Raw genomic sequence first — 23,040 nt, forward strand, 5'->3', positions numbered from 1 at the left:
GTCTAACTTGATAAAAGCAAGATTTGGAGATTTAAAAGACACTTCTTTTCCTCTCAAAATAAAAAATCAAATTTTCAATAATATTAATACACTGTTGTCTCCGAAAAACATCTACTATGAAATTAAAAGTATGACAGTATCTTCTTTGACCAACTCCAGTGGTTCTAACCTGGGTGCCCATTACAATCCTGAAGCCACTTTTTCGAATACTGATATCTGAGCCCTGTGCCCATTTTCAGGCCCAGGTAAAGATGTTTTTAAACATTTTCCCAGTAATTCTTACTTTTAGTTATGATTCATAGTTGCTAGTCTAAATCTGTTGTGTGTTTTTCCCTCAAGGAAATACCACTGAGCTCATGTGTGGCAAAAAGCATAACTTACTGAAAATGAATAAAAAGAATTCTAATATCTCAAGATTGGACCTTTATTACAACCCTTGGACACTCCACACTCTACAAAGCAGTTCTCAGATCAATGAAATAATATAACTCTTTAAACCTTTTACATAGCTGTTGTGATTGACTATATTCAATTGAATGAGGAAATGAAATTCAGAGGTTCAGTAAGCAATGATTTCATGACTTCAACACTGGGAGGAAAACAACACAAATCTTGATTCTTAATATTACTGGCATGGATTTAAAACATCATTGACGTGACTTAACAATTATTTTCCAGTTATTAAAATTGGAGTTTTAAACCATAAAAACATAGAACCTGAAAAATAGAGATTTCCCATAATCCTACCTCACATAGATAATCGCAGTCAATAATTAAATGTGCACATCTCCAGATTCTTCATTAGCATATGCAAATAGACATAAACAAAGAACTGTTGTCTCTGATTCATTTTAGTGGCTTGTCCACTTCATTGTAAACAATCAGTGAATATTTGAGTTGTCTCCAATTCCTTGCTATTACAAACAGAGCTAAAATGAACATTCTTGTAAAAATGCACCTTTGGGCAATTGCGCAAGTTTTTTAGCAAAGCTAATTTCAATGAGTAGATTTTTCTAGTTTAAACTGCATGGACATTTCTGTTTTAATAATGTCTACCAAATTGACCTCCAAATAAACTGCAGAAGATTCCAGTTACTTCACCAATATGGGACGATATTTGGTCTCCTCCCCTCAGTCCCATTAGATGGGAGTTAGCAATGATTTTTCAAATGTGTTCATTTCATAAGTGAAAGCATAGCGTTGTTAATGGAATTTGCATTTGTTTACTATGAGATTAAACATCTTTTTATACCTGGCTTTTGACCACTTGTAATTTTTTTTTCTGTGAATTTAATCATTGTTCTATAAGATCAAATTGTCTTTCTTGATTTGTAAGAGGTTTCTGAAAACTAGAGCAATTAGCTCCTTGGCTCTCATATGTTATGAATTATGGCATTATAATATTGAGTTTTGTCTATGTTTGTCTATAGTTGTATGAAAATTTATGTCTTTTTGTATAAATTTCAAGTTTTTATGTTTGAAATCATCATGTTTATGTTGTTTCCTATATTAATTTTTGGTTTCATGTCACTATGGGAATGGGATTTCCACCCACAGTATGATAAATATACCTGATTATGTTTCACATACTTTTGTGGGTTTTTAAATTATATTTAAATCTTTTATACACCAAGATTTAGGGTAAGCAATAAAACAGGGACCTAACTTTGTTTTTCCAAATGACAAGTTGCTTCTTTCAATACCATTTATTTAATAACCTATCTCTTCCTGCTGAATTGAAATGGAAATTGTCATGTGCTAAGGGATGGATAGAAAGAAAGAAGATAGAAAGATAGATAGATTGTTGACACATAATAGATAGATGTATTTTAGGCTCTAAGTTCTATTCTAATAATGCGTCACCGCATATTTTGTTAGGAATCTTTAGTCTGCTATTTTTCTCCTCTGTGTGCCTGCACACTTTTTTCCCTGTCTGGATGACTCTCCCCACTGTGCCTATCCTCACCTTTCCCGGGTTAGTTATTAGCCCCTCTGGGTCACTTACCTTAATCCCCTGCTCTATGCTAGGCACCCTGCCTTCCACCCACCCTGGGATCTGTCGGGATATACAACACGATATTAACATTGCCTGTTTATGTACATGCCTCTCCACTAAACAAGAAGTCCTTTAGGGTGCCATCTGTCTCTTTCTTCAGCATAGTATCTAAAACATAGTGGATTTTAATTAGCGTTTTCTGAGAAAATGAATCAAACATGAAACGAGCTAGGGTACATCTTGTCTCAACTGGGTTCCGCAAGAGTCCATTCACCAAATAAATCTGACTTTAATTTAGATGCAATCTTGGTTGCACACAGTTTTCCAGGCAGGTGACCCCTCAGAAAACAGCAGTACATGGAAAATTTAAAATAGAGAAAGCGGAGCCACCAGTAAAGGTTGTGTTAAAGAACTGAGGGAAGCTGAGCTTTGATCCAGCTGGGGACTTGTTGAGAAATTCTGGAAGTTACTGCAGAACTGCCCACAACTGCTCCCTCTGCAGAGTCGAGAAATGAGGGCATTTCCACAGACTCCACCAAATCCAAGGTTACGGACTTTCAGGTTGTGTCTCTGTGAGAAAGCCAAGCACACATACGGAAGCAGAAAGGATGTGAGGAGGAGCAGCAGATTGGCGGAGACCCTAAAGTGGGGAACAGTCAGCATACAGGCGAACACAGGGGAGGTCAAGGGCACAGGTACAGCATCTGCTACAGGTGCCCACCAGCCACTTGAATGTGTACAAACTAGGACTGGGTATTAGCTATTTGAGTATTCCTTATGGGAAATGAGGACTGTTTTCTAGGCCCTTCCATGTACGAAAGACCCACTGACAGACCTATTCCTTGATTCAGTGTCATTGTGGACCAAAACAGTCTGCGAAGGGCAGCTGCATGCTTTGTGTGTTCTGTTCTCGATAAGAAATGATTTTCTCATTATACAACATACTTTTGTTCAGACATGAGAGGCTGTAAAATTTGTTCTACTGTGATGATGTCTATTTCAACACCATTGCCTGTGAAGCTTCATAGCCATGGAAATTCATTATGAGGCTCATTATACTGTGTTGCATATCCATTACTATATAACTGGTGATTTGAATGGATTTTTATGAGAATGAGTACCAGCATATATATAACCTTTATTCAGTGCTTGCTTGCTCTGTGGAGAACTCCCCCAGGTCTCTAGACATATGTGGAGTAAGGGCTGCACAGTCTACGGAAACTTATTTACTACTTACCATGTAAATGACACAAAAATTATGTTTTACAAAAATTTACTCTACTTGTTCGAAAGATGCAGACATAAATCTATCCTGAAAAAACTCGGAAGAAGTGGGCTTTGATACAGATGTTCAAGATCACTGAAAATGGACTGATGTTCAGAAACTATGTTTAAATACTTAAAAGCACACAGTATTCAAGAATTGATAGAAAAGGATCAGAACATTGAGAACTGAAAGTCTGCAAGAATACATCAGTGTCATGGAGGATGTTGAAAATGCCTGCCTTCATCACGATACACTATTTCCTCTAACCCGAAACATTTTTTTATCTCTTCTTTATTAATTCCTATTTTCCTTGTAAGATCAGCTAAAGTGTCTCCTCCTGTATTACTTATCAACGACTGGTGTAAATGATTACCTCGAACTTGTTAACTCTAAACAACACAAATGTATTATCTTCTAGTTTCGGAGGCCAGAAGCCAAACATGGGTCCCACTGGGCTAAAATCAAGGTGTCCGCAGGGTTACATCCTCGAGGTCTAGGGAGGAATCCCTTTTCCAACTTTTCCCAACATCTAGAGGCTGCTTGCATTCCTCAGCTGAGGACCCTGCCCATTTACTTTCTTTTGTTGTTGTTGTACCGGGGATCGAACTCGGGACCTTGCACTTGTGAAGCAGGCAGTGGAGCCACTGAGCTAAATCCCCAGAACATCCATTTATTTTCAAAGTGTGGCATCGTCCCTTCTTTCTGATTTCTACTCCTACCCTTCATTTCTCTATCTGGCCCTAACTCTACTGCCTTCCTCTCATTAAGGTCTTCATGATTATACTGAATCTACCAGAATAATCTCCCCATTAGAATTCCTAATTACCTTTGTGAAATCCCTTTTGTCACATAAGGAAAAATGTCCACAAGATCCACAGGTTACAATGTGGACCTCTTTAGAGGACTATTTTTCAGCCTGCTACACCTCCTTTTCTAATTTTTTTTCGTCTTAAATTAGAATTAGTTTCTCTTTCTCTGGGTCAGTGTAAAATGAGTCCCATGTCTCTGAAATGGTAATTGTTAATTTTGGCTAATATTTGTACTCTTACTATTGTTTTCTTGGTGGCAAAATTATGTATTTTATCTATGCAATCACACAGTGCTGAACCTGGACCCATAACTCCATTTGTGTCACTGGTAGGTAAGAGGAGGAAGGCAGAGCCAGATTCCTGGTCCAAATCTCTGCTCTACCACTGATTAGTGAGAAGCTGCCCCAGTTAGGAGTTTCCAGAATTGTAGCATTGTGGCATTCACTACATACACTTACAGTATTAATCAAACATATGGAAATTGCTAAAATTAATATCTGGTGTGTAATACCACTCAAAACTATAAATTTATTATCTTCTCTTGTGAAATTATTATAAATATTAGAGATTGTAGATAAAACCATAGTACAACCACTCAGTAAATTATTGATGAATGCTATCTTTGGCTTTCTAATATGCATTAAATACATTTTTTAAAAGTCAGAGTGAAGAAAATGTTACAAAGGTACGAACCAAGTGAAAAGCACTGACTTTGTGCTGGTAAGCTGAGTTCTTGCAGGCTCTCATGCTTGAGCTCATTATGTCAAAGGGTTAAAAGTATATAAAAGGTCAACGGTGTTTCAGTGGATTTACAGTGGACGCTCGAGTTATGACCTGGCTGACATATATCAGCTTGGATTATAACCAGAATTTTCATTTTAATTTATCAACAAAGTCTTCAGCTACAACCCGAAAGCTGGCCATTCGTGCTTCCAAATGGTCTCAGATACAGATTTAACCCTTAAAGTGTTCCAGAAGGAGCATGACAGCACCCTTTCCTGAGGGGTTAACTGAGAAATCCTGGGCCAGTGTCTCTGTAGGGACCCTGAGATCTGCCTGTGTGCAGAAGAGAGGCTTTGAAGGCTGTGTGACGGAGCCTGAGCCTTCCACTGGCCAACTTGTTACACCAATCCTCATGAATGAATTGAGTTTGTAAGCCAAGGGTCCACTGTATTTTATTGGTTGTAATAACGAAATAATATTTAAAACTGCAGTCTTATTAATATTGCAAAGAATTTCCTGATATTATCTCATGATATTAACTAGCAATCTAATGCTGTTTTATTACTTACACCTCCCAGATTATTAGCATCCTTGTCACACAATGGTATTTTAGTTTTTTTATTTCCTAAGATGTTCAACCACTACCAATTGTTTCCCAGGCAAATTGAGCTTTTTCTACTTAAAAGATTATAGTAAATAGAATAGAAACTTGTATGATCATCTTCCTCTCTCATAAGTGAGGCAACAACAGAGCGGTACAGCATATCAGCTGTTCTAAGTTCCTCAATAAGTTTTACTTTTGCAAAACCCACCCTTTAACTTCCTATATTCTGTGAGCTGCATTATGAACAACATGACTGGCAGCCACGTTTGCTGTAATTTTTTAAACATGTGGAAAAAAAGCAAGATATCGACCATGTATTACCTTAACCAAGATGCCAAATTATCTAACTTGTTTCTCCAGGCCAGCAGCCCCACCACAGGGACAGCTCCCAGGAGCCAGTCAAGGTTGTCTGTCTGTCCATCCACTCAGGACATCTGCAGGTAAGTGCTGAGTAAATGATCCTATCCAGTATTCCTTAGACCAGTGTTTTGTATTTTTGAGTTATGTTCCAAGAATGTGTGGCTTGTGCTTTTGCTTTACATTTCCTGTGGACAATTTATACTTGGCTCGGTTGTGTTTCCCTTTAGTTCATTTTCTTCCGTTGATCTTTGTTTACCAACTCCTGGCCATGCTATCATTTTCATCATTCTGTCTCTCCCTGTCTTTCCGTGACTTTCCTCTCCATTCCCATTTCCCATCCTTGCCTGCTGCTTTGTCTAGACCTTCCATCTCGCATGACAGGTCAGAAGATGTATTTGAGCACTGTACTCCTGTCATGGTGCTGAGCCCTGCTAAGAATTCTGGTAAGAAATCAGTAAAACAGAAGCCTAGGAGGAGGAGGAGGAGGAAGAGGAGGAGGAGGAGGGCCTCTACGAGGTATGAGCATGCAGAAGAGCAGAGAAAGGGGAGAAAAAATGACTTCCCACTCCAGATATCAAGCCCCAGAGGGAGGGAACTTTACACCGATTCTTCAGATTCATCTTGCACCGAAGAGGGTCACTGGATTCAGGCCAAAAGAAGAGCTCAGGTTAAATTCAGACTGTCGAGAAGAAGGAGAAACAATAACAAATCATGTGGAAGTTTGGCTGAGTCTTCCACTCCAAAAGGAATTGAGCTTATTGATTTGGGATCCAAAGGTGAGCAGCAACAGGAGCTGATGGAATGTGAGAGTTGTTCTTTAAACTTCCGCAGAGGAAAAGTCATAAGGTACCAAGAATGTGCTGTTTCTCTGCCAAGAAAATCCTTTGAGGTGAAGAGACCCTCAAGCAATCAAGAGGGAAGCAAAGGTAGATTTTTCCCCCAAGACTCTCAGCTCTTGCCCAGTCTCAGGCAAAATGAAACAGTACAGAAAAGACTTTCAGAGATGAATTTCAACATGGACATACTGGCAGTCACAGAAGGTGGCAAGTATTTGGACGATTCTGGGCCCCGGGTGCATAGCTCGGTTCCAAAGCCTCCTGCTGCCTATGATGATGGGCCTGATCATGTAGCAGCCTGCAGGTTAGTCACTACAGAGAAAGGCTTGATGTCAGACAGACGTGTTTCTTCCTGCTGTGAGTTATATGTGTGTGTTTGGCCTACCCTCAAAACATAACATGTATTCATACTGCTGTTTTTCTGATTGAGTATGAGAAAAATACTGCAGAGTGTTCATGACTTTGATGGCTGTTGCAGAATAGAATTAGACTTCTTCCTCTGTCTGTTGAGATGAATAATGATTTATGCTGGCAAAGGGACTGACAAGACAGTTGAGTCTTGTACACATTCTACTTCAGAAAATAGTAGTGGAGAAAACATGAGTGAGAGTATGTGAAACCTTAGACTGTTTAATGCAAATTTAGTGAATGGTTAACATCCTGACAGAGAGCTGTTCAAGGCTGACCGGGATCTTTAAGGTCAGATTTTTGTATCCCCCAAAATTCTCTAAAGTTGGCTATAATTTATTCTCCAGTTGTCTGGCACAGCAGGGTCATTCAAGGCTGAAAGGACACAAAAACAGGTTATGGTTATATCAGCCTTTAGGGAAGGAGACCCATTAACTATATTGATCATCATGCGCTAAAAACTTCAGCATGTAGACATTTCATAACCAAGAGATCAGTTTCTTAAAATTTTTACACAAAATTATATATTTTCAAAGTGATGTTAAAAAGTATTGTAGGAGCATTTATCCTCATAGAAATAAATGAGGCAGGTATAAACAAACTGTATTTTAAATTTTTCATGTTATTCCCAATTACCTAAGCTTTTTGAAGTCTATTTGAGAACAAGTGCATATTTGTGTTGCGCAATGCTTGATTGTTTGGATTTGTTTTTATAAAAGTTGAAGTTACTTGGTGAAAAAAGTCTGTGAGTTTCGTGTGAATCACATGACCTAGAGAAGGAAGGCGTCCTTGTGCGCTGCAGACAGGAGCAAGAAGAGGAATTGAGGTCTGGGTGTGACAGCATTGAAATGGTTTATTTCTCTGGAAGTTTTAAACGATAGTCATGCACAAAATTCTTAGCCATTTCTTCTGCCAAGCATCTATTATACATCAGGCTTCATTCTAGGCACTGAGAATATTGAAGTATATAATATCTGGATAGTTTCAGACATGAGAGAGCTTATAGTCTGATGGGGAACACAAACACAAAATTGTTTTACAATTAATGTATGTTGATGATCATGGCAGTGCAATTCGGGAGTGCACTGCAAAGAAAGCTAACATTCTGGAAATCAGGGAGGAAGTCTTCTGAGGAGGTAACAAGCAGACTGATGCTCAAAGGATGACAGAAAATGGTCAAGGAAAGAAGCAGGAAAACCAGTTATAATCTTTTGAACAGGACTTGTGTGTCGTTATATGAATGAGATATTTTTTCTAGTTTGAGCTCTCCGCTTGTAGCCATGTAATGTCATTTGCCATCTACTCCTAACATTATTTAATAAAAGACCACCAAAGGTGCAGCTTTACATTTAATGGTAATTGGGGAGCAGTGATACTTATAATGAAAGTCATAGCAAACAGTTCTCCTAACTTACAAGTACTACTCAGGAGGAACATTTCCAAAGACTGACTGACTATTTAACTTTGATTTCTATGAATGCAAATGGAATCAATGGCCCTATTGCTTTTATTTTCTTCTGTGGATTATGATCAAAATATAACAACTAAGTGGATGCTATCAGAAGCACATTATACTAAATGCTAAACATAAAATTGGGAAAACTCTTGATTTCTTTTTCTTTCAGTGGCCTATTATCTAAGTGGGAGAAATTAAATGCACCACTGAAAAGACAAAAGTTTAAGATAGGAATGAAAGAAGAGGAATGAAGCAGGGACCACAAAAAACAAGAAAATTGGTGCCGATCTAATATGATACAGGAACCCCTTGGGAAGATGTAAGATGAGGGCTGAGAAAAGAAGTCCTCTGAATTCACAGAGATGGATGGCATTCTAGGCACTGAACTCAGGGAGAACACTGTCAGCTCTGACAGGCAGAGGAGAGACTGTCTGAGCATGCAAGAACAGTTTGTGAATTTGTGCAGTGAACTTGGAAGCTTTACATTTGCTGATAACAACTAATTTTTGAGGCATCTGGAAGAAAACATTATACCATTCCAAGTTGCTCAACTCTCATCTCTAAATTCGTGTTGACATATAGTCTCAATGAACTGCTTGCGTTCCAAATGTTTGCCATAGAAGCTGAGGGCCACTCGGAAAGATTGTGCTCCTTTCTGCCCACCTTGACTCAGTGAATATATATGATTGCCTCTCTTATCCACCAAGGTCTTGCATGATATTCCTTTAAGAACTCAATGGGCTCCCCTGGCGGCGGGGAAGATGACATATTTTAAAAGCCTTTATTGAATAAAGTAAATCTAACAAAGAGTCATATACAGAGAAGTCATAGGGCTCCTGGGGATTTGCTGAGAAAGAAACCTAAATTTGGGAGTTGTGGGTGGAAGCGTCCTCCCATGCATTAAGCAGGATGCCTGATAACAGGTAATGGAAGAACAGAACAAAGGGCATATTGGCATCCCACCAAGTAAAATAGGAACAGTCTCTGGCTGGATTTGCTCCAAGCATAAGACACAGGTGTCAAGGCAGATTCCAAACCTTGAAACTTGGGAGTCAGGGGATGCTGATGCTACTGACAGACACAGGGAGATTTCAGAGGGCTGCTGACTGAAGGAGGGGTGGTGAGTGTAACTGTAAGCAGGCTGCTTGTGATTACACTGGTGTCCTGGTGTGAGCTGTCCAGCAGACAACAGGTGGTATGTTGCCGAGCACAGGAGAGCACTCAGAGCCAAGTATGTATAATTCTCGGTGAACCACACACAGTGTGTATCGTTTTATATGCTAACACAGCCGAGCACAAGAGCACTCAGAGCCAAGTATGTATAATTCTCGGTGAACCACACACAGTGTGTATCGTTTTATATGCTAACACAAGGCATTCACACAGAGTAGAGCTGGTAAGCACCGGAAATCCTCTCAAGGTCAGGCAGAACAGAGAGATTTGCTAATCGTGCTCAAAGAGGTAATGGTGACACTGGAAAAGTAAATTCAGTCTCTACACGATATCCTAAGTGGGAGAAAAGCCACCTAAATTGCTGCAGTGCAGAAACCAGAGTCCCCCATATGGGGAGAAAGACGACCCTGAGAGAGGCAGCAGTTGCCTGTGAACTTGCACTCCTAAGGCTGCAGACGTGCACAGGCAGGGCCAGTCTCAGCCACAACCACAAAGCAGAAGAGGCTCTTAAGCCCTTCCTCCTTTTCTGTTCCTGGCATTTAGTCCCCACATGAGCACTATATCCTCTTTCGCACCCTCATCTCAGCCTTATTCAGAAACAGGTCTGTATGAGTCAATTATAACTTGGGCTTTAAGTTGCCACTCCTTGTAGCCCCAGTTATGTGTAGCAGTAAAGTCTCTACTTTTTTTAACAGAAAAAATATTTTCAAAAGAAAATTGGAATTAGATCATGTTAGCCCTTCCCTGAAATTTTTCAGGAAGCTCTCAGTTGCCCTCAGTGAAAGGCTCACAATCTCTAATATGATTTACAAATCCTGCATGGTCTCTCTGTCAGATCTGGTTCTCTCGCTTCAACACCCTTCATCAACTACCTCCTGTTCATGCTGGTCTACATCCAGTTCCCTGAAAGTGTCCTGGTCTCTTCCTTTCATGACCTAGATTGACATCAAATTGTCCCTTCTGATCCTCCCCAGACTACTTCCTAGTTGCTCCTTTTCAGTTTAAGTACCATTTCTTTTGGGAGACCTTCTTGACCCCCTGACTAACACTCGGCCCCTTAAGAAGTCTCTTCCTTAGCACTTTTTTTTTTTTTTTTTTTTTTGGTACCAGGGACTGAACTTGGCCCTAGCACAATGTTCAATTGCTAAAATACAACTGCTTTTTCCTATTAACTATCAGATTTGTTCACTGCCATATGTGAAACAACTGGAATAGTACCTAGTAGGTTGTATGGGCTCAAGCCATAGTTACTGAATGGGTTTTAGGAAAAAGATATTTTTCTGATATGCTGATGCTTACTATGCTAAATCATAGCTCTGTAGATTGGATTACTTCACCCGCTTGTAGAACCAACCAGTAACGATAGTCTAACAATGCCATGGTTCTAAACCTTACTAGACATCATCATCAGCTGGAGGACTTGTTAAATTACAGGTCACTGGTCACCCTACAGTTTCTCTTACACTGTGGTTGGACTCATGAATTAGTATTTCTGACATGTTCCCAGGTGACTGTGATGTCTCTGATGCAGGACAATGCCTTGGGAAACATGGTTCTGTGCTATAAATTTGCTCCATGGTTTAGATGGGAAGAAAAAGGAACCAAAAGGATGAGTCTGGAAGCTAAATTATGGATGTGCATAGTTTTCTTTCCTATTCCCTGGAACGCTGACACATAACATGACTAGATTACTTTCCTGTGCTTCATACCAGGATAGGGTTCGTCCTGTCATTAAATCTGTACTGACACAAAACCATCTGTACTAGGAACCCGCTGTCAGAGTTTGGCTCTTGCTTATTCTCAAACCCACTTCCTCCTTCCTACCCCCAGTTCTATTGGTGGTTCTTGTTCCTTCTGCAGTTATGTGGCCTGTCTCCAGTAAAGTCCTGTCGTTTTATCCTCAAGAGGTTGCTTCCCATTCGTGGCCCTTCTTGATACTTTGTGTCTCTTTCCACATCTATCCATTAATCTACTATCTGTTTCGGTCGGGGCTTCTCTATGAGAAAGCCACTCACATGAGCTTACACAAGAAAAGGACGATTTACTAAAGAAATAGGAAAGCCAGGGATACAGATGCCCCTGGGGACTCCAGAAACTCAAACGATGTGGGTCGCTCACTCTGTCTCTTTTGTGGTTGTCATTTTCTCCAACTGCAGAAAAGCTTTCTCTACATAAAAGAGGGAGAAATAGAGGTGGGCAGAGACAGCTTCAGGCTTACATTTGATCAGCAGTAGCCCTAAAAGAAATGAGAAACTTCTCTCCAAGCACTTACACATAAAATTCTGAGGAAGGAATATAAATAGCCTGCCCTAGGTCAGACTCGCCCTTGGGTTGGCCCCCCTCTCTCTCTCACCCAGGCCATGGGTAGGCCAAATACTTGGGTAGGGAGGTTTTGTTTAAAATGCAGCCATCAGCAAATCCTCTGGAATCTTACAAATTAGAGAAAGTACACTTCAGCAAAAAGGTAGCTTCCGTGCCAGAAGTGAAAAAGAATTATAAGGAAGGGGAAAGAAAACAGTCAGGCTCACCTATACCACCACCAAATGCACCTCCTCCTGCTGTGTCTTTCCCTTCCTCTTCAAATGCTCATACCTGAGAGTGCTTCAGTACTCATCTTATTTTTAGCCTCCCTTATGAAGCTTTTCCAAGCCTTTGTCATTCATGTTGATCTTTTCTTTCTTGGAATTACTATAATGTCTATCATGCATATCATATATTTTGTATGCAACTGCTCTCTAAGTTCATTTGCCTCCATTCCCTTTTCCCTATAAAATAATCACCCAAGGATCACGTCTTACACCCTGCCTTGCATCCTCTGCAGTATGCACAACAGTTCTTACATTGCTCAAACAGAGCTTTTGGAATGACTTTCCTAATCAGTGAGTGCTGAGAGAGGAGGCCTGAACAAGCCACAGGGACAAGAATGAGAATCGGCCGGTACACTGTAAACAAATAAGGGACATTGAATTTTTCAATAGTTTCTTTAAAACAGGTAGAGTCCAGTAAATGGTAATTCATGCAATATTCTAGCTCTGTCTTAGGTTGCATGATGAGAGTGAGCACATACTTCTTATATTATGCTATAACTTTTGCATGTGTGACGTATACTCTAATTTCTAAAATGACTTTGAGGTGAGACTGGATAAGGAAATAGTAAAAATAGCCTATACTTTGACTTGTTTCACTCTTGCAAGTTGTAATAACTTTAAGCTGAGTGTGGAGAAATGGGAAGAAAAATTTCTTCAAGCTCAGAATGTTCACAGTAGATTACTTTTCGAGAGCAACAAGATCATGCTATTTGACAAAATATTGGCATTTGTAAGATTGATTTAGACAGCTTTTGGTTAATAAGTCTGAGCACATAAGAGAATTGTGTGTAAAATGAACCTTCTTACTCCATCATCAAATTCATGCATTGATTTTTTTTCATCCACTCAGAGACTGAACAACTTTTTATTGAGAATTTCCTTTGTGTCCAGACAGTGTCGTGGAAGCTGGAAATTCAGTGGAAAAATCATACTGCCTAACATTTTATTAACTTATTTTCCAATAGGTAAGACAAATGATTAAGCATGTAAATGTTAAAAAATAAATAAATACAGGAACAAAGCTAAAGGAATACATTGCACCTAGTAGAATGAAGTAAATTTTCTTGAGGAAATAATAACCAGGCAGAAATCCAGAGGAGAAGTAGGAATAAGTCAAGAAAGAGAAGGGAGGATCCGGGGCTTAGCTCAGTGGTTCCACCGCCTGCCTTGCAAGCACAAGAACCCAAATTCGATTCCTGATACCAAAAAAAAAAAAAAAAAAAAAAAAAAAAAAAAAAAAAATGAAAGAAAGAGAAGGGATAACCTCTTTCAGCAAAAGAATGTGGTTTGTGAAAATATCCAGAAATGATGGAGAAATGTGAGCAGATCTATTGGGGGTGGCTTAGCAAGAAAGATGGAGGTAGCAGGCACAGAATGCTTTATTAACACAGTTGAGGGTCTGGCCAGGGGAGAGTTTCTGCAAGCTGTGAAGCAAAAGGATAGCATGGTCTATTTTGTATTTTCGTACAGCACTCAGTCTGCTGTTGGGAAACAATTAGGTGGGGCAAGTCTGAAAGCAAAGGAAAACGAATAGAATAAGTAGACTTGCATGGCTGTGTGCCAATGACAATGGAAATGAAAATAAAAGGAGATGAATGGATTGTAAAAACTGTTTTAGAAGTAAGGCGAGGAAGGCTGGATGATAAACAATATTCATATCTGCTTTCAAGTTTCTGATTTAGAAAATAGTACAGTAACATTTACTTTTGAGAGAAAACTCACTTGAGAGAAAGAAATAAGAGTTTAATTTTGAACATGAAGGTTTTAGGTACTAAACAAATATCCAATGGGAGATATCCAAGAGGCAGGTACATATAAGTCTAGAGTTCTAAAGACATATCTCAACTTTGAGTGAAAAATTGGGAGTCTTTCGTTAATAGCTGGTGATTATCAAGTTTTCCCATGGAAAAAGTATAAACTGAGAGGAGGACTTGAAGAAGTCAGCAACATTTAATAGCCCAAAGCAAGGAAATGAAGCTGGGAAGAGCTTAATAAGAAAGTTTAATAAGAGAATAGGTGGAGAGCTGGAAAAGCTTGGGAGCCATTTTTTGCTTATGATTCAATTTAGAGAACCCTTGAGCTCAGAGAGAACAGTTAGAGATACACAAAAACAAGAAGTTCCCTCAAAGAAGGTGGGAAAGGGCACAACTCAAAGTGGAAGAACTGGCCATAACCATGGAAATAGATATGTCTTTCCATTCAATAGAAAAAAAGTAAATGATTGATATAGACATATATTGACTTATAGATTTCAAAAATTTATTTTAGTGACCATGTAAGTTCATCTACTCAGAGTAAAGATATTAATTGTGAGAGCAAACACTCAGTGAAGTTTGAATTTCTGGTACAAAACCAAAAGACTTTCACTGGGACGCAACACCAAATATTATCCATTATTTCTTTGACCTTCAAATTCTACTGAGCATCCTCATATTTTTGCTAAGCCTAGCAGTGGTAAACATAATAAGATAAACACTGTTAAGTTTCATGCCTACGAATATGAAGGCCACAAACTACAGGAACTGTAATTTACCTCTGCAGTGAATTACATTCAAATGTGCATAGACCCAAGGCGTTAGCAGAACGGAGCCTGAAGGAATCGCGTTGTGAAACATCTAGTTTCCTATTTGCCATGGGTTTATGTATTCAGTCTTAGATAAACTTTAATTAAAAGCTAAAGAAATTATGCATCATAAGTAAGATTTTTAAAAGAAAATAGTACTTCATTAACTTCATTTATAATCAGTGTTTATTTAAAGATATACCCATTGTCTTGGTCACCTTTCTATCTATTGGAGACCCTTGGAACATCTGCACACATTATCAGCTATCACTTCCTTGGACTTATTATTTTCTGATGCAACCTTTGTTTCTTTCTGCGTTTCTCACTGTGTGACAGTTTTTTCAGTCTGACTTTGTTTTCCATTCGTTGGTCCTAGCTGTATATTTATTCAGTAATAGAGATTGTTCAGCTTTTGTTACTTTTTCCATTGTTTCTCTGTCTTCCTTTGGGGATACAAAAATGAGACTGACATTCTATTGTCAAAGATCATTCCACAGATAAAAGATGAACTGTTCAGTCTTCAATATTCAGATGATAAATGTTCCCCTAGGTGTCCTAATGGGAAGCTTTCATTTCTAACAGGCAATAGACTCTTTGGAAAGTTCACAAGTTTATGCTGTTTCTCAGGCTTTTTCCTTTGTTTTGCTGAGTCTTGTAGGAATTAATAGCACTTGGTCTCCTGTTCATTTTACTAACAGCTGAGTTGGTAGGAAATACAGGATGTTGGTAACCTGCCAAAGATGAGATCCTGGGGAGATTATTCAAGACAGAGTCAGAGGTATTGTTTTCCACTCTTGCATTCTCTCTTACTTGTAGTGGTTAAAGTTGGAAAAGGTAAAATGGGCCTCTCTTCACCTACATGATCATAAATTGAAAAAAAAAAAAGGTGAGATGTGCATTGCAAATGAATGTAATCCTAGCATGACACAATGTTTTAGAACTAATTTCTTTCTTGAAATGAAAAATTTTATTCATTGTAGTCCTCAGTAAAAATTCAGACACCCACTGTTTCTTTATTTTATGGAGTAAAGATTTCTCTAACAAAGGAAAAGAACACGTATAACATCACTTTCTAATGTTATAAGTGCTTAGTATGATTTTAGACAATCAGAATGTATTTCAGCAATTTTTATGTGGAATGAACAAAAACAATGAAGATGCACGCATATATAAGACATGAAAATAACCTGAAAGGATTATAGAAATGGCATTTATATCTTTCATTTATAAATTTTAAATATATGCCTTGTTATTAGAAGGCATTTCCCCCTAATTTTTTGCAATTTGTGTAGTAATCTCTCCAAGAATAGTACCATCAATAATACTGATTATCTTGACTTGTAAATTTAAAATAATGCATAAAACCAAGTGAACTGATTGATTTCTTTCTAATTTGACTAAACAGGTCACTCTACTTTCTAGAAATATCATGGGCACTGAGGCCTATTATTTCAGTTGTGCTTTTAGGAGGGAACAAAGCATATGTATTTCCTTGCTTATGAAACCATATTGAGCCAGGTGTGGTGGTGCACGCCTATAATCCCAGCCCTCGAGAGGCTGAGGCAGGAAGATTGCTGTGAGTTCAAGACCAGCCTGGGCTAAATAGTGAGATAGTGAGTTTCAGGTCAGTCTCAACTACATAGTGAGACCCTGTCTCAAAAAACAAAACAACAACAACAGAAAAAAAACCATATTGAAATACATTTGGACATCATTCTGAAATTTTACAATCTCAGAAAATTATAGGCAAAAGTAGAAGTATGTTCTTTTAGACATATATGCTAGTATTTATGTATGACTGGAGATATGGGGCAATATTTATATTTTCTTTGGTAAAAATAACCATATCAAAGTTCAAAATACTTAATAAGAAAAAATTAATTAGAATGTGTCTACTTCTCAATATAAGAACACTATTCAGAAGTAGGGGGATTTTGAACTATGTAGTTGCTTTAATGCATTTATATTTGCTTGGTAATATAAAATTTATCCTCGCTCTCAAAAAATAAAACTCCGTTCTCACACAAGTTCATTTTAAAACTACTGTGTGCATTAACTTTAGGTTCCCTACATATTTACGCAAACAGAAGGTGAATACTGTGTACATAAACTGACGAATATTGGGTGCAGTGCTTACTGCTACAAATCATGATTTATGTCTGAGACTTCATTCATAACCTTAACATTTCCTCTATTTATAATCACTATATTTAGGTTTTTATTTTCCTTTTAACTGTTGCACTGTAGTTATTCATTTCAAATCTGCAATCATCCTCAGACATAGGTAAATTTAAACACTAAGATCTAATTTGGCTCAGAAATTAAAACGACTGCAGCAGCCGTGGCCCGTTATCTTTCGTTCACTCGACTCTGGCAGTGTTCAGCACAGCCCCGCGCCGTGTTCCCCTTCCCATCCCTGTCAGATGCAAGGAGGGCTGCAGGCGTGTCTTAGTTCCCCTTCCTTCACTTCCAGGTGTGCCCATGACTGAAGTATGAGAAAGAAGCTCCTGTGTTTGGAGACAGATTTTACTTAAGACATCAAACCGAGCACTTGCTTCCTCCTGAACATGAATTATCCTTTTTCAGTGCTTAGAGTTGAATCCAGGACCTCACGTATGCTAAGTCCACGCTCCACCACTGAGTTATATCCATGGCCCCTTAGAGATGGATCGTACTTGAGACATGACGCTGTCAGCTTTGTTTTTTCCCTCAAAGTTTCCCAACAAGTGATGACAAAATCCTCTCTGTTCTGCCTCATTTTCACTCCCTTGGCCTTATCTGCACACACCTTAACAAATTCTTGCCTTTCTTTTTTACTTTCTTTCTTCTTTTGTGTGTGTGTGTGGCGGGGGATTGAACTCAGGACCCTGTGGATGCTATTCATGTTCTATTACTGAGCTCCAGCCCCCAGGCCTTGCTGTGTTTATTCCGGAAACTCTTTGATCAAAACTAGGTTAACAACTCTTCACGTGTATAACCGGATTAAAATGTTCGCCACACCGGGGATTTCGCTCAGTGGTTCTGCCGCCTCGCAAGCACAAGGGCCCGAGTTCAATCCCCAGTACCAAAAAATAAAATAAAGTAAAATAAACTGTTTGCCACATCCTAATAGACTAACAATAGTGAAAAAAAGGAGGAAAAGCAGAATGAAATATGCCAGGTATACTGACAAAAATGTCACATTCACTCAATATCCCACACGTCCTGCCTTCAGTTTGCACCCCAAAGTCTTAGAATTCCACCGTTTGGGGCCAGAAAGGGCTGGAGAAAGGTAATTTTACCCAGAGGTACCCAGGTGGTGTGTTAGATTTACCAGGAGAGTTTAAGCACATACAGACATACATATTTTCCAAATAACCTTTAGAAATGAGGTCTCACAGCATATGTACTTTTTTAGAAATCCCCTGGATGATATTACTAAGCACCCAGGAATGAGAACTCCTGGCTTTACCATAATCTCAGGTGAACAGATGGCTGCCCAGCAGAATTGCAGATACAGACACTGATATAGATACGGATGTGTCGAAATCTTTGGCAGGAGGTCCACTCAGAAGCACTTGTATAATGTAGGCACTGGCATGGGCGCCTGTGAGGGACAAATTGGTGCAAATTATTTCCCTTCTGCTCCTGAAATCATCTAAAATTTAGGATAGTGGTTCACAAAGTGGACGGCTTTATTGGTAGAAATAGAAAATGCAGTTACTTTTAACAGCTTTCATCTTGCATTAAGCCTCAAATTTCTCATCGAGCTGATATAGAGAATTCTTATTTACTTTCAAGTGAAACGATGGGAGAAAGAAGTCTTAAATCAAAGGATTGTCTCTGCTTCAGTGATATCAAAATCAACTGGGAATTTGTTAAACATGCAAATTATTGAACCTTGACCTGGGCTATTAAATCAGAAATTCTGGGAATTGGACCCAACTAGCTAAGTCTTAACTGGCCCTCTAGAAAAGTTTGATGTATGTTAAAGTTTGAAAACCACTGAAGTAGAGACTGCAGATGAGAAGCCAGGCAATTGTAATAGTTGTTTGTACTGAGAAGAGCTAACTATAGGGAGCTTTAGAGTATAGCGAAAATGAGATTGACACAGGTTTTTGCACGAGGCGCAGCAAAACACACATTAACCTAAAGAAGGTGGCATATATTTACATTTTCTGATTTGCTATTTCCTTTTTCAATTATTAAGCATATGCTTGAGTACATGCATAATCAGAAAGATGAAAGAAAAAAATGAAAAAATAAGAGCACATCAAAATTAGAGCATGGAAGTACTAAATTTACAAAATTTTTTATTTTGAAATGTCTACCAGTTTAAAATTTAGAGACATAATAGCTAAAGAGAAAAGTAAACCTAGGGTCCAGAAGACACACAGATTTTCCTAGTACAGTGGACCATTGACTCACCAACTCAACTCATTCATGAGGGCTGGTTGTAGCTTAAGTAGGTAAATTGAAGGTTCAAGATTCTCTACATAGTTTTTAAAGTCTCTCTCCTTTGTAATTTTAGGCGACACTTTTTTCCAGGCAGCTCTGTACCCTTAGAGAGACAGCAGCCCAGGATTTCATAATTAACACCATACAGGAAAGGATGTTGTAATGTTCCTTCCAGAGCTCTTTAAGGATTAAATCTGCATCTGAAACCATCTGAAAGCATAAGTGGCCAACATTCGGGTCATAACTGAAGACTTTGTTCATAAGTTAAAACTAAAATTCTGGTTGTAATCCAAGTTGTTCATATGTCAGGCAGGTCATAACTCGAGGTCCACTGTACTGTAATAAAGACTGAACAAAATGTCTTTCAATTTTCTCATAGTGACTGACAGCCTTGAACATGTTGTAAGGGGGTCCACCAGTTTTAACCATAAGGAATGTAGAGGACAGGATCAACGTTTTACCATGAAACTGTAGTCCTACACCAAGATAAACGAGTAGAAGAGTGACTCCAACTCCAAAGATCCCAACACACTTTTTTTTTTTTTTTTAGTTAGAGTCTCACTGTGTAGTTGAGACTGACCTGGAACTCACTATATAGCCCAAGCTGGTCTTGAATTTACAGGGATCCTCCTGCCTCTGCCTCCCAAGTGCTGGGATTACAGGCGTGTGCCACCATGCCCGGCTCCTAACACACTATTTTTGAAAAAAAGAATTTCAAGTAAGCAAATATTTGTATCCACTGACAGCCTGCACTCTTTCTTAATCTGTAAATACTTCAAAGTCAGTCCCTTCTTGTGTAATCACTTAATTCCCCATGATAATATATAGAATCTTATATTCTTGCAAGGATGACTTTGAAAATTATATCATGTTTGGTGTGGTTTGGTTTCATTCTCGCTTAAGTCTGAAATAAAATGTGCTCTTAAAAGAGTTTACTGGTTTCTTATGAAATACCAATACACGGCCTAAAAAGTCATAACTCACATCTCAATGATTATTCATGATATACTACATATACTACAATACCATATATGCAGAAGCAAAAGGGTTGGGGTAAAATTATTTTTTAAGTTTTGCTAGGAAAAGCCTAAGAAGAAAAGGGCGGGGAAGAAGTGTGCCTTTCCCTCCTCCCGCCTCCCATTTGCCTCCCCACACTCTGAGGAAGGGTGACAGGGTACAAACCGCAAACGCCGCCCTGTGCAAAGAGCAGTCAGACTTATTTCCCAGACAGGCTCGCAGTCATGTCCTCTGGGATTTCTGGGAAGGTATCTGAGGCCAACTCTATTTTGTGCAAGAACAAGGCTGCCAGTTTGTTTAACTCCTTAGCCCCATTTGTATCTGCGCCAGCGCTGAGTTGCTGTATAGACGATTTTCCACCTTCCTCAGGGATCTGCTGCAGTAATACACGCAGTTCTTCAGTGCCGCCCGCACCCGACTCATTCGCTTCCATTTTGTCAAATGTCATTAGGAAACCAAACAGGAACATCAGCAAGTAGGACAGCAACGTGATTCTTTAATTCAATGCAGAGATTCATTATAACAGGAAATGTACACATTTCTGTTTATAAAGTGCCTATGTGTATATATGTAACGTACACTGTGTTATAATAATTAAAGCTATTATAATTAGACTGACTTACAATGCTACATGTGGGTATGAATTCAAATTATCAATCAGTTTATAATCTTTCTTACTATTTTAGTATCTAGATGAAAGATTCAGTCACTACACATGGGGGCTCACACCTGTAATCCCAGCACTGAGGAGGCTGAGGCAGGAAGATTGTTGTGAGTGCAAAGCTAATAGATGCATTTAAGAAGAGCCTGAAATGCATAACAAGACCCTGTCTCAAATAAACAAACAAATGTTTGAAACTGCTGTCTAAAAATTAATATATAATGTAATCATAAAAGTCAGCTTTTGTCATAAATAGGGAGCCCATATTTTTACCTACATTTTCTCTATACATTTAAAAAATGATGTACAGTTTATTTTGCATCATGTTTAGAGAAACATAATACTTGAGATAAAATGCAATAGTAGTTATAACCCTTTTTTTTCACTGTTGTAGTTTTGTGGGGGGGGAACCTACCTTTCTTTAAAGTTCATGTTCATGCTATAAATTTTTTAAATTTTTATTGTTTCTATGTTCAAGTCAAGATACTTGCTTCCAAAGCATCATAGGAAGGCAGGGTCAGCACAGAAAATATACCAAATTATCGTATCTAATATATATAAATAATGCAATTCATTGATATTGGGTGTGGGGAAGAAGATATCAATTTATCCCATAAATTATTTCATAGAGAAAGGTCTGGACCAGAAGGAGAAAGACAAAACAATGATATTTTAGGAGGCAAAAGGAAGGCCAGGCATTGTGTAAGGATCGATAGGCGATGCTAAGGGTTGAGAGAGTTCAAACAAACCCACAATCTGGGCAGCTGAAAATGGGAAAGATACAGGTGAAGAATCCCACTGCTATGGAAAATAATAGAGTAGGTTGGGATTAGTCTCTGAACAGCTACAGAAAGATCTCATACCTAAACTGAATGTCAAAGTACACATTCGCACAGATATAGACATAGGCAATGGCTCACATGAAATAGGTTTATCTACTTAAACTTCAGATAATACGCACTATTCCTGACACGGGTAAATACTGGGAAAGTAGGGGAGCAGACTGTTCTTAATACTCTCCTCTGGCTTCAAAAGAAACTCTTATACATATTATTAACACCTGAAAATGCAGCTCTATTAAGATACAAATAACATTACTTCGAATTAGCCTCTAAGTATTTACTCAGAGTACAAGACAGACCGGAAAGATTTTTATAATTATCTTCAGTAGTTTCCTTTGCTTTTCAGTATATCTGTCTGCATACCGTGTAACGATGGTAAAATCAAATTTGGAGCATCCTGGTTGTCACTTAGCAACTGAGTGGCTAACGTGGCTCAGAATCTCTGTACACAGATTCACCTTGAGCAGCTGCCCCGAGAAGCTTTAATTAACACTGTGAAGTCAGCTTGACTCCCGTTCTCTCACAGCTCTACCCCACCCCTGTACCCAAAGTGATGACCAAGAGCTACTGATGTTACTTTTAGGGTATCTCATCTTCTTGTTCAATCCCATGCTGTTATACAGATTTTCCTCATGTTACCACTGGCTTTGACTGCTATAATATTCTCTTCTTTTTCTTTCTAATCTATTTGCACTGATGCTACTAGATTAATCTGCCTAATAGTCCCCTTTTTACTAAACAAAGACTGTATTTACTTTTTTACTGAGGTAAGAGCACTTAACCGGAGAAGTATCCTCTTACAATTTTAAGCGTACAATGTTATATTTGTTGTGAACTATAGGCACAATGTTGTACAGCGTATCTCTAGAATGGGATCATTCGGCAACACTGAAAATTATACCCACTGAATAGCAATTTCCCATCTTTCCCACCTGCCAGCCCTTGGCAACTGCCATTTTATTCTCTTCTGTGTGTTCTAATATTTTATATACCTCATGTAAATGGCATCACGCAATATTCATCCTTTTGTGATTGGTTTACCTCACTTAGCATAATTTCATCAACGTTCATCCGAAGGACACCCAATCCTGTTGAAAGTGATGGAATTTTCCTCTTTTTTAAGTTAAATGATATTTAATTGTATGTGTATTCCACATCTTTATTCAGAAAGCCATTCAAGTTGTTTCCACATCTTGATTAGTGTGAATAATGCTGCAGTGAATATAGGAGTCGAAATATCTATTTGAGGTTCTGATTTCAATCCTTTTGGCTAATTACTCAAAAGTAGTGTTGGATCGTA

General features: G+C 38.6%; 1 protein-coding gene across 3 annotated transcripts in view; it reads left to right on the plus strand.

The window, feature by feature from the left end:
- Nucleotides 1–23,040, plus strand: part of Marchf1 (membrane associated ring-CH-type finger 1) — a 968,384-nt gene that overhangs the window by 884,309 nt on the left and 61,035 nt on the right. For all 3 annotated transcript variants that reach the window (XM_033765456.1, XM_033765457.1, XM_010629874.2), the window contains one exon: nt 5,760–5,839. In XM_033765456.1, the coding sequence (XP_033621347.1) occupies nt 5,760–5,839 (80 nt within the window). The remainder of the gene's footprint in view (nt 1–5,759; nt 5,840–23,040) is intronic.

The sequence above is a fragment of the Fukomys damarensis genome, unplaced genomic scaffold, assembly GCF_012274545.1.
Source record: "Fukomys damarensis isolate Sample0158 unplaced genomic scaffold, DMR_v1.0_HiC HiC_scaffold_18, whole genome shotgun sequence".
NCBI classification, from domain to species: Eukaryota; Metazoa; Chordata; class Mammalia; order Rodentia; family Bathyergidae; genus Fukomys; species Fukomys damarensis.